Genomic DNA, 17083 nt, shown 5'->3' with positions numbered 1-17083 from the left:
GTCACTACTACAGAATTTCTTAAACAGGGAATGATGGAGCTAGTGAAATGCTTAAAAGTGTTCGATGTTAGAAGCAGCTATGTAGAAAAGTAGTAAATAAATGTAAGTTTTAAGTTTGTTCATATTTTTTCAGTTTTGTTTTTATTTCAAAACTTACTTTAGAAGTATCCCTCATAAAGATAATATTTACACGTCAACTAAAAGTATTCCTGTAATATATTTTAACAAATAAACTATTTATGCAGTGTTAACATAAAAAATTTAAATATTGTAGTTTACATTGATTGCATTTATTACCAAAACTCATTGCTATTTGCTAACAGAAAATTAAATGGAGTAATAATAGTAATTTATGGTACTCTCTTGACCTTCACATTTGTTACAAAGATAAAGTAAAATTAAGAAAATAATATGCGTGTGTATGTCACATAATTTAAACCAAACAAATTATTACAGGAATTATGTACAGATTTATAATTTGTAGCAAGTAAATTATTATTTACTCTGATGAAAAAATTCTAAATTTGATTGACTGGTATTCTGTCAACAACGGAGTTTCAATTTTTTCCCCATTAACAATTCAACAACTATGTTATTTATAAATTTATACATTTCTGTCATTTTATGGTAAAAATATTTAAATGCAAACAAAAATAAAATACTTTTTGTAACTTGTGGCAAAAAGCCACATAGGAAAACCATATAAAAAAGAATCAGGTGAACAAATGCTCAGGTAATAAAGTAGGAATCATATTCTCTGCCGCTATAATAAATTAAACATACTATGTAATGCTGGTTAAATAGAGAGGAGTTACAAATGAACAGCAGGAACTTTTAATATGCTACAAAGTTCTAACTTGGTAGATCCTAATCTAAGCAAAATAATTATTACTAGAATATTTATAAAGACCATTAAAAAAAAAATGATTATAACTCTAAACAATTCTTTATCTACACTTTACTACACTTCTTATCTACATTTTTTCATATTTATCAATGCTATTTTATTTGTTAAGGTTAAAACCCACACTTAGCGAGTTATAGTTCATTACTAGGAAAAAAAATATTGTATGTCACAGAAAATAATTCTGTTCTTGATCAAATATTAGAAAAAGAAAAAAAGGACCTGAAATAATTCAATAAGAAATACGAAATATGACAATATTTAATTATTATAACTCATTTTATACAGAAGTAAAAAACTGAACAAAAAGTATAATCATTACTCAAATTTTTAACAATAAATCTATGCATTAATTAGAAATGTTATCAATACCAAAATCAAAATCAATTATCAATACAGATTGTTAAAAATGAATAAATATATAAATGATACTGATGTTAAACCAACATCAGGGATTTCTGTTAATACTGAATAGAATAAACAAATAAAATAAAATGCAAGACTGTTATAAATGTATATTATTTAGGCACTTACGATTTACAAGTCACATATAATGTACATAATTAATACAAAGCAAATTTTTATAGTTTTCAATTATATCTAACTAATGAAGTGCTAAATGATAATGAATTAGTAACAAACAATCTGGAAGATAATTAAACAATTATATCATTTTTCATAACTGTCACAGTAAATATAAGTTAATGTAAATAGAAGAAAACAATCTGTTTTCACATTTACTAAATGAACATTTAGTAAATTGTAGATAAAACCAGAAATATTTTCAATTATTTTGTTCTTTATTTCACTTAAAATCTATGTTATTTCTGGAAACTTCTATTCCTTCATAGATTCTTCGGTTGGAGGAGCTGATTTTGTTTCCCCGTCTTTGTCTTTCTTTTTAGATCCAGATACAATATCATCAATTCTTAAGAGAAGTATTGCAGTCTGTAACAAAAAAAAAAAAATTTTTTCTTGTTATAAACAGCGAATGAATATGAATAAAATGATCAAAAGTCAATTGAAAAAATAAGAATCATTACTAATGTATTACACTCTCACAATTAACAGCACAACAAAACTGCCAAATTTTTCTTATAACTGTCACTATAATGACACAGATTGAGTATTCTCCAAGAGCATTTAATATTCAAAAATATATTACATTTCAAATTTTATAAAAAGATGTCAAAAAGTTCAGTGATCTCTCCATAAAATGAAACTAATTATTTATAAAAGAAAAAACTATTTAACAAATTGTTGTAATGGAACAAAAATCAAACTACTGTTAAAAATTGCTGGTCTTAAATTTATTTAGGAAGAAAAACACTGGTACCATTTTCACAGCCACACCTGTGTAAATTTATTACAAGTTTTGACTGAACATTAGATAAAACATTAATACACCAGAATGCTAGATAACATACATAGCACAAATTAGTTTTTGGGGGGAAATTATTGTGCCCCTGCAACTACTTTGTTGGAGCATCATTAATCCCTAATATAATACAATGACCTATTCCTCTTTAATTATCACACAACTATTAAAACAGAATTTTCAAAAATTACCTTTTAGAATACATTGAAATTTTTTTCTTATAGTCTAAAACTACAGAATACAATGTTTAATTTAATGATGTCCTCTAAACAAGTGTTTGGTTTTTAAAATTTTACAAGAGTTTTAACTACTAATATTTTTAATTCCTCCACAAACAGTAATTCTACTAACTTAGAATTATGAGTTACATTAATAAATGACTAACAACGTTCAACAAGTAGAAACAATTCTTAATCCTGACATAAGTGTTTCATGAGCAGAATTAGCAGCAATAAGGTGGCTTGACAGTGCCTTTAAATATTTTATTTCTATACAGAGAAATAATTTTTTTTGTTTCAAGTTTTATGGACTTTTATACTGCACGTCTGCAACATCTACTGAGTAACTCCAGGGGCCAGAATAATTTTTACTCAGTTACGTCTTATTGGCTTCAAAATGGATTAATTCCTTCACTGATAAATTATTTATCACCTACACAAATTTGAAAAAAGATCACATCTTAAGCAGTCTTATTAAAAAGTGTCATATGTAAACAACTATCATCGAATCGTGTTCCATTTTTATTCCTGTCTTATGTGAATGGTTCAAGCAGTTAAAATTGGAATCAGATGATGACTTGGAACAAATCTACTACTGTGGTTATTTTTTAATTAAGGAAAGACTTCATCCAATTCTGGTGGGGTGTTCAAAAAGCAAACTGAAATTTCAACCGGATTTTTTATTCTAAAGATTACTGAAAATGAGACTTCAACTACTATAAAGGAGAAAAGAGCCCATGTTACTGAAAAGTAGTTTACAGTTTAGTTATAATTCTTACACATTAATTTTATAATAATAGTAGAATAAAGAATTTCATGTACTACAATAACTTTTACTAGTAATTAATTATGTATCTATTAAAAATTATACATAAAATTAAAACTTACTTCTATAGCTGTCTTATACACTTGAAGTTTGACAGTTAATGGTTCCCAAATACAAAGTTCCTTCATATCAGCTAACTGTCCAGATTCACCATTTATACCCCAAGTAGTACTACCTGTGAATAATAAAAAAAGTATTCTATTTATTATAAAATCAATTTGTTAAGGTTTAATTTATTATTTGTTTAAAGGTACTCAGTGAAACTAAAATATAATAATATACAATGATTTCAAAAAATTACTTTACTATATATTACATTATAATGGTGTCAGCTATTACAAATGATACAGGAAGTTAGATTTATGCATTTCAAAGTAAATTTCTGCCTTGCTACTGCTGGTAGTTTGGCAAACTAAACCCCATTCCCTACTTCATACGCCATATACTTTAGCAAAGTTTATACATTGACCTACAAATGTAATGTTTTTTAAACATTTTTTTTTACCTAGAACATTATGTATAGTTGACGTTGCTGAGCCTATAAAATTGCATATTCTGAAAAATATCCCATTAATTGTTCATTAAATGACAATTTAAGATGGTTTTTAATTGTTCTATTAATACAGTAAGTCAGAATAATAATTATTGTAAATACAAGTTATGTTTATTAGTTCAGAATGTTGTTTCTTAATGAATTGTTATGTCAATACTGGTATATATTGATAATAAAATAATTAAAATGAAAGGAACAGCTTGTTTTATTCAACAGATTGTTTTACCTTAATTCTCTAAAGCAAGATGGGCATTAACACATTCTGCTTTCATGAGTATGAACTGATTTAAACACAAATGTAAGAACATCATATTATATATGACATCAACTATACAGTTTTCAGGAAATTATTAATCTTTACTGGAAAACTTATTAATCCAAAACAATAATGTTTCAGATTCTTTCCAGAAGCAATCAAAATTCCTTAATTGCATCTGTGCTATAAATAAAAATCCAGCAATGCAAATTGATGAGAACTGTAGATATCAGCATTTTGTTGCTATTAGAAAATGTCTGCGAAGAGGATACTAAAAACAAAAAATATCAATTAAAAATTAGCTTCATGTAGCTAGTGATAGTTATAAAAAGTGGAGATTCAATACTGGGCACATCAAATACCCACAGTTTCCTAATTTCAATTACTCTAAGCAGTTGACCATCATAAGTAACTAAATGAAACTCAACCTATAGTAACTAGTAAGTGAATTTTTCTAACAGTGCATATACTACTTGAGTAATATTGTCAGTTAAAAAGATTAGACTGCATAAAACTCATAAATTTGAGTATGGAACTTATTAACATTTTGGGAAAAAAATCACAGCTATTTTTTTAAAATAATTCTTGATGATCATATTCTAAATTTTTCATTTCAGGAAACAAAAGTGAGAACACTGAAAGTAAAGAACTATATATTACACATCATAGTGAGTATAAGTTGTGTAACCTTCAGTAACTGCAGCTGGAGTGGTTTGGCATACATGCGTTATTGCAATATTCTGGTAGTTCATATTCAGAATCTTTGGTTATTGCCAATCAATCAAACACATGTTAATATTTGTCATCAACAGAAGAACACTAAACTATAATGCTAATAAATATTACACTGTAGGTGCAAGTGTATGCATAATGCTGACAACTTTTTTACAGTAGAAAAAAATAAGTTTTTATATTATTTTACGATTTCTGAACTAATAAACATAATTTGTAATTACAATAATTATTATACTGACTTACTGTATGAATAGAACATTAAGAACCATCTTAAATTGTCATTCAATGAACAATTATTGGGATATTTTTCAGAATATGCAATTTTATAGGCTCAACAATCTCAACTATACATAATGTTCTAGGAAAAAAAATTGTTGAAAAAACATTACATTTGTAGGCCAATAGATAAACTTTGCTTAAGTATATGGCGTATGGAGTAGGGAATGGGGTTTAGTTTGCCAAACTGCCAGCAATAGCAAGGCAGATTTTTACTCACAGGTGTGAGTGAATTTCAAAGATAAGAATGAGTGTATTCAGATACAGTTGACATGGATTTCTTAATGAATTGTTAACTCAGCATGTGGCTACTTCACAAATTCAGTTTCTTATTTGAAGCCAGACATTATTACATTATAATGGTGTCAGCTATTATAAGTGATACAGGAAGTAAGATTTATGCATTTCAAAGTAAATCACAATAACAATTTCATAGATCCTGATACAGGTACGTACACCTGAATGATTGAAAGGATGTGAGGGTCTGCTAAGTGACAATAAAGATGTCATGGAACCATTCACTCACATACTGTTTATTTCATTGCATTTATCACTACAGCAATAAAATTTGGTCTATACTTTAAAAACCTACTACTAATTAATATAAAAACCTGAAACTTAAAAGAAATTAGACTATTTTTTATTGGGAGAGTTTAACATCTCTCTCTTGGTAATACTCAAGGAAACATCCAACTCTACATAATGGGAAATTGCACTGTTTATACAAGAAGGAAGACATAATTCCTTTTCCTAACTGACATTTTATCTTTTTGGAGCTACAAAGTATACAATTCTGAACATATTTTTCAATTTTTATGAGCTGGTGAGATGATTTTGACAATTTTATTGCAGCTAGAAGACTTCATTTACGTCCTACTATTTTTCTTGAGGAGAAAGTTCTGAGTTGTATAAGATATTTTCCAATGTTAAAGTTATAAAAACCATGCTGAAGACTTAAGTTTGTTTGAAAATAATAAAGCTAATTTATAATAGTGACATTACAAAGTGATACATGTATAACCTATTATCACCTCGAACCCATCATCTAAATTTTCATTATTATCGCAGGAATCACTATCATCAGAAACATTATTAAAATTAACAGAAGTCACCATCACTTAAAAATACTAAATCTTCAATATCACTGTCAGAAACATCATCGGCACTCATAGAAGCCATTTTTGCACATACAATGTAAGTCAATCAAGTTTCGAAACAAAACACAATTGTTCACGTCCAAATGAGACAGTTAAAAACATTTTACTGCGTGAAAAATTTAAAAAAAACAGTACTGCGAATAGTATTATAAAGGTTTAGTTCATAAAAATAAATTTAGATAGCAGCAATATAGCTGTCGTGTGACTTCGTGCACTTTGACCAGGAGACCAGCATATGGCATAGGGTGTGCTGCAATCTCATGTTGTTATTTCAAATGGGAAATAGTTAAAATACAACAAAGACAAGACAGATGGTTAAAATTGCCATCTAGAAATAATGTGTAACTTAAAAAATGCAGACTGAAACTGAAATCCAGTTCAGCTGCTTAAGTGGAGATCTGATCAAGGAGTATACTATAGAAAAAAAAACATAAGTGCTTTGAACTGGTTCTGAAGGCATAAATCTATTCAGAAACATTGGAAAATATTACTATCATATTGATAATGTTTGGTCTCATGATAGTATTGAATTTTTATATAATGATTACAAATTAAATAATATTCTATTAAACTCCCTTGTTATCTGCTACATAATACTTAAATTGCAAAAAAATAAATATTTTGTGGTTGTGGGACTTTAGCTTAGCCCCTCATTATTGAAGTAAATTAGATACAGTAACTTTTGGAGCTAATAGAGAGCAAATAATAGCAATAGCATAATAAATCTAATAAACATAAATTATAAGTTGTGTTAAAAAGACCAAAGTTTAGTAATAGCATTCAAACCAGTGCAGAGCATAGTTCCACAAGAGGCAACTCTCAAAAAAAAACAAAAAACAATGCAGTTTTATGTGTTACGCTACACAATGTTCACATTGTTAGTTTTCGAGCTGTAAAAGTTGAAGTAACTTCTTGTATTTTTAACAATATGAAAGTGAAAAATTCTGAAAAACAATATGTTTAAGCTAAATTCTGAGACATTAAATATTTCTACAAGCATTTGGGGAACTTATTCACAAGTAATATGAAAGATTCAATTGTTTTAAAGACAGCAGAATGTAAATCAATTAAGAACCAAAGTCTGGGCGACCCTTTCACATCAACAGATCATGTTATGGTTCATGTAGTAGTTAATTGCCCAAAATTGCTGAGGCAGATATCAGCATTGAATCAAGCCATGTAATTTTACAGAAAAACTTAACATGCACATATATTGGTAAAATTTGTAGCATATTAGCAGACTAATGAAGCGAATTGTTAAACATCAATAAAGACCTTGTTGACCACGCCAATGCTAATGAAAACCTTTTGACAAACAACATAATAGGAAACAAAAGTCAGGTTTGTGGATATGATGTGAAAAGAAAAAGCAATTCTTGAACCTGGAAAATGAACACCTGACCAATAAAAGCCCACAGAAGTCTGTAATGGTGGTTTTATTTTGATTGCCAAGGGTTAGTTCATTATGAATTTGTTTACCACGGACGGTCAGAAATGAAATAAATTCTATATGGACGTTTTACAATGTTTGAGGGATCCTGTATACAGAAAGAGGACTGGGCTATGAAAAAACCAAGTCAATAGTTGGATGTTGCACCGGATCATGCATCACTTCTTATCTGGTAAAACAACAAACAACCATTGTGTCTTACCAACCCTATCATCAGACTTAACTCGGTATACTTTTTCTTATTTGCCAAATTAAAAGTAATCTTGAAAGGATCACCTTTTATAAACCATAAAGATTACAGCCTCCTCTATGAATCATGAGATCTTGCCGTTGGTGAGGGGGCTTAAGTGCTCAGTGATACAGAGTAGCTGTACCGAAGGTGCAACCATATCGAAGAGGTATCTGTTGAGAGCCAGACTAAGGAATGATTCCTGAAAGAGGGCAGTAGCTCTTTCAGTAGTGAGTTGGGGCGTCAGTCAGGACGACTTAAACGGCCATATCAACATCACTCAGTCCTCTGAGTACTGCGCAGCTGAAAGCAATGGAAAACTACAGCTGCTTTTTTTCCAAGAATATGTGGCTCTCTGCATTTTCATATAGCAATGATGGAGGCGCCTTCCTTGGTAAAATATTCCGGAGGTAAACTAGTCCCCCGTTCAGATCTCCGAATGGGGACTACTAAGGAGGGGGTCACCAGAAAATTTAAAAAATAATATTCTACGAGTCGGAGCATGGAATGTTAGAAGTTTAAAAAAGGTTGGTAGGCTAGAAAATTTAAAAAGGGAAATGGATAGGATAAATGTGGATGTAGTAGGAATTAGTGAGGTTCGGTGGGAAGAGGAAGGCGACTTTTGGTCAGGTGATTTTAGAATAATTAACTCAGCTTCAAATAATGGGCAGGCAGGAGTAGGTTTCATAATGAACAAGAAGATACGGAAGAGAGTAGAGTATTTCAAAACGCATAGCGATAGAATCATTGTAATAAGGATAAAATCAAAACCTAAACCGACAAGGATTGTTAACGTCTATATGCCTACAAGCGCCCATGATGATGATGAGGTAGAGTGTATACGAAGAGATTGATGAAGCAATTAAACACATAAAAGGAGATGAAAATTTAATAATAGTTAAAGCTTGGAATGCAAGCATTGGAGAAGGCAAGGAAGGAAATATAGTGGGTGAATACGGGCTGGGCAAAAGGAATGAAAGAGGGGACAGACTTATAGGGTTTTGTATGAAGTATAATTTAGTAATTGCCAACACCCAATTTAAAAATCATAATAAAAGAATATACACTTGGAAAAAGCCAGGCAATATTGCAAGGTATCAGATAGATATCATGGTTAAGCAAAGATTTAGGAATGAACTCCTTGACTGCAAAACTTACCCTGGAGCAGACATTGATAGCGACCATAATTTGGTGATAATGAAATGTAGATTGGGGTTTAAAAACCTGAAGAAAAGGTGTCAGATGAATCGGTGGAATTTAGAGAAGCTTGAGGAAGAGGAGGTAAAGAAGATTTTTGAGGAGGACACTGCAAGAGGTCCGAGTAAAAAAGATAAGGTAGAAAATGTAGAAGAATGGGAGAATGTTAAAAAGGAAATTCTTAAATCAGCAGAAGCGAACTTAGGCGGAACAAAGAGAACTGGTAGAAAACCTTGGGTTTCAGAAGATATAATGCAGCTGATTGATGAATGTAGAAAATATAAGAATGCTAGTGATGAAGAAAGTAAAAGGAACTATCGACAATTAAGAAATGCTATAAACAGGAAGTGCAAACTAGCGAAAGAAGAGTGGATTAAAGAAAGGTGTTCAGAAGTGGAAAGAGAAATGAACATTGGTAAAATAGACGGAGCATACAGGAAAGTTAGGGCAAATAAATTAAAATATAATAATGTGTTAAATGGTACACCAATATGATGGTACACCAATATATAATACGAAAGGTAAAGTCGATAGATGGATGGAATATATTGAAGAGTTATACGGAGGAAATGAATCAGAAAATGGTGTTATAGAGGAAGTTGAGGAGGATGAAATGGGAGAAACAATACTGAGATCTGAATTTAAGAGAGCATTAAAAGATTTAAATGGCAGAAAGGCTCCTGGAATAGACGGAATACCTGTAGAATTACTGCGCAGTGCAGGTGAGGAAGCTATTGATAGATTATACAAACTGGTGTGTAATATTTATGAAAAAGGGGAATTTGCGTCAGACTTCAAAAAAAGTGTTATAGTCATGATACCAAAGAAAGCAGGGGCAGATAAATGTGAAGAATACAGAACAATTAGTTTAACTAGTCATGCATCAAAAATCTTAACTAGAATTCTATACAGAAGAATTGAGAGGAGAGTGGAAGAAGTGTTAGGAGAAGACCAATTTGGTTTCAGGATAAGTATAGAGACAAGGGAAGCAATTTTAGGCCTCAGATTATTAGTAGAAGGAAGATTAAAGAAAAACAAACCAAAATACTTGGCGTTTATAGACCTAGAAAAGGCATTCGATAACGTAGACTGGAATAAAATGTTCAGCATTTAAAAAAAATTAGGGTTCAAATACAGAGATACAAGAACAATTGCTACATGTACAGGAACCAAACAGCAACAGTAATAATTGAAGAACATAAGAAAGAAGCCGTAATAAGAAAAGGAGTCCGACAAGGATGTTCCCTATCCCTGTTACTTTTTAATCTTTACATGGAACTAGCAGTTAATGATGTTAAAGAACAATTTAGATTCGGAGTAACAGTACAAGGTGAAAAGATAAAGATGCTACGATTTGCTGATGATACAGTAATTCTAGCCGAGAGTAAAAAGGATTCAGAAGAAACAATGAATGGCATAGATGAAGTCCTACGCAAGAAATATCGCATGAAAATAAACAAGAACAAAACAAAAGTAATGAAATGTATTAGAAATAACAAAGATGGACCACTGAATGTGAAAAGATTATGGAGGTAGAAGAATTTTGTTATTTGGGAAGTAGAATTACTAAAGGTGGACAAAGCAGGAGCGATATAAAATGCAGAATAGCACAAGTGAAACGAGCCTTCAGTCAGAAATATAATTTGTTGACATCAAAAATTAATTTAAATGTCAGGAAAAATTTTTTGAAAGTATATGTTTGGAGTGTTGCTTTATATAGAAGTGAAGCTTGGACAATCGGGAGTATCTGAGAAGAAAAGATTAGACGCTTTTGAAATGTGGTGCTATACGAGAATGTTAAAAATCAGATGGGTGGATAAAGTGACAAATTAAGAGGTATTGTAGCAAATAGATGAAGAAAGAGCCATTTGGAAAAATATAGTTAAAAGAAGAGACAGACTTATAGGCCACGTACTAAGGCATCCTGGAATAGTCACTTTAATATTGGAAGGACAGGTGAAAGGACAGAAGGAAAAAAATTGTGTAGGCAGGCCACGCTTGGAATATGTAAAACAAATTTTATGGGATGTAGGATGTAGGGGGTATACTGAAATGAAACGACTAGCACTAGATAGGGAATCTTGGAGAGCTGCATCAAACCAGTCAAATGACTGAAGAGAAAAAAAAGATTACAGAAAATTCATCACAGTAGTTGCATACCATTCTTAAACACATGTTCCGGGAAATATTCCAAAAATGGTTAACACATCGACGCAGCAAATTTGCAACAATGGACAGTATTTTTAAAGGTTTAAGACTACATTAAGGTAATATAATAAAGTCTTTATTACAGAAGTGCAGTTTTTTAATAGATCTTAAGAATATAGGTGGGGGGGGGGGAATCTTTGAAAATTGGTATTATTCTCATTAGGAAAGAGAAACATACTATTACTAACCTTGAAGGCCTGAATACTGGCTACGGAAATGTTTGTCTATTTATTGCTGATGAACCCTATTTAATTTAGTTACTTTTAAAATTCAATTGCACTTGTTTTGGATGCAATTAAACTAATCAAAATTAAATTAACACCAACATAAAAGAAGATGAGCTTGGGTTTATGACCATGATAAATCAATAACTGCTCAATTTTTTTCTTGCTTCACTAGTGTAAGTTCCTCCCCATCTATAATTAAACGTAAGACCATAAAAGTCTCACTACATCCTTATCATCACAAACTCAAATTCCATAAAACAAAATTTTATTTCTCTCCCCATTCTTTATAAAATTTTAAAACGCTAAATACCAATTCAATAAAAATCTGAATACTAACTAAGAAAAAATGGTACTTGATGAAAACTGGCTTTATTCTAATGAACATTTAATTTACCCTAAAAACCACACAACAGTTGAAACAACAATATGAAAAAAGGCTAAATAGAACATAACAGTAATGCAATCTGTAACAAATGAAATAACTGTGAATACAAAGCTTAAATAAAAAAAAGAAAAAGTAACACATTTTCTATGTTATCTAGTGGATAAAAGAGACCACAAATTTCTGGAAATGCATATGCATGTAACAAGAAATGCATATGCATGTAACAAGAACTGCAAAATTTTAATACTGCAAGAAGGCTCATTAGTTTACACAACGTATCTAGAAATTGTAGGCAAGTGAGAAAGGGAGACTACTTGATTTAGCTAATGTAAGCAGAATTCAAAACAGGAAACATAATATACATTTACAGTAAATATTAAAAAAATGTTTCTCACAGGCTGGCTTGAACTATTAGGAACCTAAACCTATCAAGATCAACTGTATTTCCTTCTGAAACATATCCTAAATCCTTGAAATTTACAATAAATAATCAGCTTCTTTGTGACCCTGTTATCATACTCTATTTTAGCAAAGGCTGATATCTGAAAAATGAAAATCAACATCATAAAAAATTGTAAAAAAAAATATATATATTTAATGCAAGTTTTATTAACATTTTCTGATGCAATTTATCTGAAAGTGATGAGAACTCTTAAAAAAATTCTTGTTCATACCTGTAGCATGTTTTGCACGAAGTGCTGTGAGAGTGCGGATAGTGTTGGCACCACAATTCTGTGCCAAAGTGCGAGGAATCACTTCTAAAGCCTGAGCAACAGCACGATAAGGCCACTGACCAATACCTTCAACACTTTTGCCTTTCTCTGTCAAAGCCTAAAAATTAACAAACAAATTTCTACACTGGAATATTTATATAAATAAAAATAAAATCAAGCAATCATGGTGGAGCGGGTTTGAATCATAAAGTTCAGTATTTACTTACTTCTTGATTACAAATGTACCAGACCTTCAGTCTTTCATAAAGTCAGAAAACCATCATAATCTACTACCAAATCATTAGAGGCTATTTGGAAAGTAACTTCTAAATTTGTTATTAAAAAACACCAATGATAAAAAACAATTTATTATGTAATCATATAGCTACTTTTTTATATAATTTCCAATCAAATTAAGGCAACTGTCGATCTGTGAACACATTTTTGAATATCCTCCTCATAAAACTCTGTTGCTTGTGTATTAAGCCAGATTGTAACACCATTTTTCAACTCCTCATCACTTTCAAAACACTGTATTGCTAACCATTTCTTCATTTTTGGACAAAGGTGATAATCGCTGGGAGTTAAATCAGGGCTGTATGGAGGATGGTTTAAACAACTCCTGTTTGAAACGGTCAATTTGTTGTTGAATGCATACTGCAGTAAACAGTTGTCATGAAAAAAAAGTACGCCTGAACTCACCATGCCGCATTGTTTGTTTTATATGGCCATTTTCAATTTCTTCACTATTTTGCACTAACTTTCAGCATTAACTGTTGTGCCTCTTCCATAAAATTAATAAAGATTCATACCTTTATGGTTTGACGGGCCTTTACGGGTTTTCGAGAACTGGTGTGCCTCCACTACAGTGAGCTTTTGCTTCCACATGAACAAATTTAACTCATGTCTCATCGCCTGTCATTATGTGATCACGGAATTCATCCTTCTTGTCATAGTAATGGTGAAGGAAAGGTTACTGCTGACCCAATCTTTTTTTTTGTTTGTCAAAAAGCTTAGGTACCCAGCGTGCACAAAATTTATGCAAGTCTAATCTGTTTGTGATTTCATACAGCACTGTTCACAATATGAAAAAAAAAAAAAAAGGATTGGATATTCTCAGATAATTTGGACAGTTATTGTGAATCAATGAATTTCTTGAATTTCACATTGAGACTGCAACAAGTTCATCTGTGACAACAATTGAGGTCGACCACTTCTTTCATTGTTGTGAATGTTCATTGAACCTTCCTGAAACACACAGTAGCATTGTCTAACTGCATTGTCACTCATGATATTCTCTCCATATGCTCAAAGTTCACAATGAATTTCAGCAGCTGACAAGTATTTGCATGTAGGAAACAGGTGACAGCACACACTTCAAAGCCAGTGAAACAAGGATTTTTCTCAGGGCATCTTGGAAAATCCAAGTTTACAATAAACAGTATTACAAATGCTATTCCATACTCTACATATTGCAGGCTACAGTTTAAATTTACAGCATATAACAACAATCATAGTTTAATTTCATATGTTTTTGATGGCAGATAACCCAATTACAGCGAAGTTAAAGTAAATTATCTGAAAAATGAATAAGTTCTATAATTATTAAGAACCTTTTTTTAAAATTTGTTAATCAAACTGTTTTGTAGAAATTATTTTATTGAAATTTTATTAAATGAGTGATTTTATATGATATTAAATTATTATTGCTAAAGAGTTTATAATCTCATATAGCAAGTATCTGCTACTGTAACCAATCCATAAATTAATTTTTTTATAAATTCCCATTTTCTGTACATAAAAAAATATGGTTTGAAAAAGTCTTTTAATCTATAATAAAAAAAAAAGAAAAAAAAAGTCTATCAATTCTTTAACCACTATTTTAAAATGAATTTTCTATTATCCTTGATGATATTCTTCTACTTTTATTTCCTCAACTATTTGGCTCATTATAATTTCAATTTCAATTCAGTCAAAACTTAATTGAAGAACTTTAATAAGATATTGGATTAATATAATCTAGAGGCAGCATATGAAATGGCCAACCAGTTATTTATGTTAAAATAACATTAATAAAATTCATATTGTCACGCAAACACAAATTAGAAAATATTAATTTTATCCAAATTAATATTGACAGATAACAAGTAAGTAATTTTACTTGTTAAATTAGCATTTATTTATTTATAGATATGCATTAGATCTTATATCTGTCTAAATAAATTTTAGACTGTACAGATCAGTATAAAGTAAATTATAGTACATATTTGCATAACAAAATAGGCAAAGAGAGTCAACATATTAAATTTTACATAGTAGTTATCAAAAACTACTCTGCTTAATTTAAGATTATTAGTATATTTACCTAGCAGATGCAGTTGCACAAAAATTTTTAGTTTAGCAACATGATTTTTACTGTAAGTTATGCTTAACCATTACCAAATGTATTACTGTTTCTATAAAATACATTGACTCTATTGGAAATTAATTGCAATTTAATATCTTTACCAGTTAAATGACTCCATTTTTTCCATTACATTTTTATAATTCTTTGTAAAGTCCAATAACCTCAACTCCTAATGTACCTCTCAGTTCCTGAAACTAGCTGAAAGGTATTTTCATAGATTCTATTAATTCCCTTTGATGTATAAAACATATTTTCAGATCACATGAGTCTATATTTAATAGCTTTAAACATCAATCCAACATTCTTTCAAAATTAAAAAATCTTGAGTATTAATTGATATATTCAGAATAGATTTAAAGAAAGATAGCTGTCCCTTACCCCTACATCAACATATGGAGGATCCTGTACCTTGGGCATATAAAGGAAAATTAACTCTGAAATTGATGAAAATAATTTAGATTTCATTGATCAGTATTCTATTTAAAGCATGCTTGACAGTTTGCTACTCTTGATTTGGCTAGCAAATATTTACAGACTTGAAAGAATTTTAATTTTCTTGAAGATGGCAGTAGAGCACTGAGATAAATAAAAATGTGGATATTTGAAGAGGAGAGGTTTTTTTAGTCAGTTCTCTTGTAGGATTCAGACAAACTCTTTTCTGAAAAGGCATAATTTGTTTATGTTGACCTTGAACAAATTTTTAACTGCATTCCCCTTCTAATATATTAAGGAGTCTGTTGAGAAGTGAACGTGAAAGGTTGTGTTAAATAGTGCTCCTACGTTAGTGTGTGTTACTAGTGCTTGTGTGTTGGTGTTCTGCTTCGTTTCCAGCTACCTGTGTCCATGACTACGTGACCTCGTCAACATCCCGTTAGGACGTCTACCCAGGCCCTCAACCGCATACCAAAGCTATTGTCAACGAACAGATAAGTTTTAAACCTTTGTTTAAAAACTTTCTAATTTTATTTATATCTATAAGTTAATACTCGTATAGCTCTTGTTAAAACTTGTAATACTTGTCTATTATACTTGTAATAATTGTTAATATTGTATTAGTGAATACAATTGAACTTTTACAAGTAATTTTATTCCTAATTTAACTTCATATAAGTTAATTTTAATTTAATTTAATTAATTAAGCCACTAAATTGGACACTATATAAATTAAACATAATATAATAAATAATTATATTATATTAAATTACTTCTATTTTAACCTTTTTACTTTTTATTTTAAATTTTCTACAACAGACTTTTCATCAAAGTCAAAAATAGTTAAATAACTTAATATTAATTTAAATTTTAGCAGTAATCTTCAGACGATTTTTTCTTAATGGAAAGCTACCTAATCTGAACCCATCCTCCTCCCCGGAGTTTTCTGATGGAGGAGAGGATAACGGTGTGGGAGCAAGAAAACGTCTAAAGCGTAGGTCGGTAACCACGGGTGATCAACCCTCCGAGGAGCAGCTCTGAAACGGCAGCTGCCACTATGGAGATTATCGATGGAAATTCCTCACAACCTCCGGTCACTAGGCAGGAGAAAATCTCCACCTATCATGTTGGACTGCCCCAAGGAGTGGCCAACGCTGGTGAGAGCAATCTCCGCCATTATAAGAGGGCACCTGGTAGCCAAAAGTACCGGGCTGTCTGTAAGGGTGCAGCTAAGCAGCAAAGGCGACTTAAGGGAAGTACAGAGTTTTCTGCATTCCAAGGGAGTCGTCTTTCACTCTTTTCAGCTCCCAAAAAATAAGGAGCTCAAAGTGGTTATCCGGAGCATCCCTTATGGGGCCATCCTGGAAGAGCTAAAAGAGGAGCTGACCTCGCTCGGTTACGTTTCAGTTTCAGTTAAAAGCTGTTTAAAAAAAGTTTCAGTTTAAAGCTGTTTCAGCTGCAGTTTCAGTTAAAAAGCTGACGACGAGGAACGGAAGGGAGATCCCCCATGTGCCTCGCCGCCTTAAAATGAA

General features: G+C 31.0%; 1 protein-coding gene across 1 annotated transcript in view; it reads right to left on the bottom strand.

The window, feature by feature from the left end:
* Window positions 1–1147: 1147 nt before the first annotated feature.
* Window positions 1148–17083, bottom strand: part of CCT3 (chaperonin containing TCP1 subunit 3) — a 64589-nt gene continuing 48653 nt past the window's right edge. Inside the window, exons 10-12 of the mRNA XM_075371170.1 lie at window positions 12674–12830; window positions 3389–3501; window positions 1148–1852 (exon numbers count right to left, since the gene is read on the bottom strand). Coding sequence (XP_075227285.1) covers window positions 1742–1852; window positions 3389–3501; window positions 12674–12830 — 381 coding nt within the window. The 3' untranslated portion in view covers window positions 1148–1741. The remainder of the gene's footprint in view (window positions 1853–3388; window positions 3502–12673; window positions 12831–17083) is intronic.

This window comes from Lycorma delicatula, chromosome 1 (assembly GCF_047948215.1).
Source record: "Lycorma delicatula isolate Av1 chromosome 1, ASM4794821v1, whole genome shotgun sequence".
NCBI classification, from domain to species: Eukaryota; Metazoa; Arthropoda; class Insecta; order Hemiptera; family Fulgoridae; genus Lycorma; species Lycorma delicatula.
The sequence above is the reverse complement of the archived record's forward strand: the minus strand, read 5'-3'. Positions and strand labels throughout refer to the sequence as shown.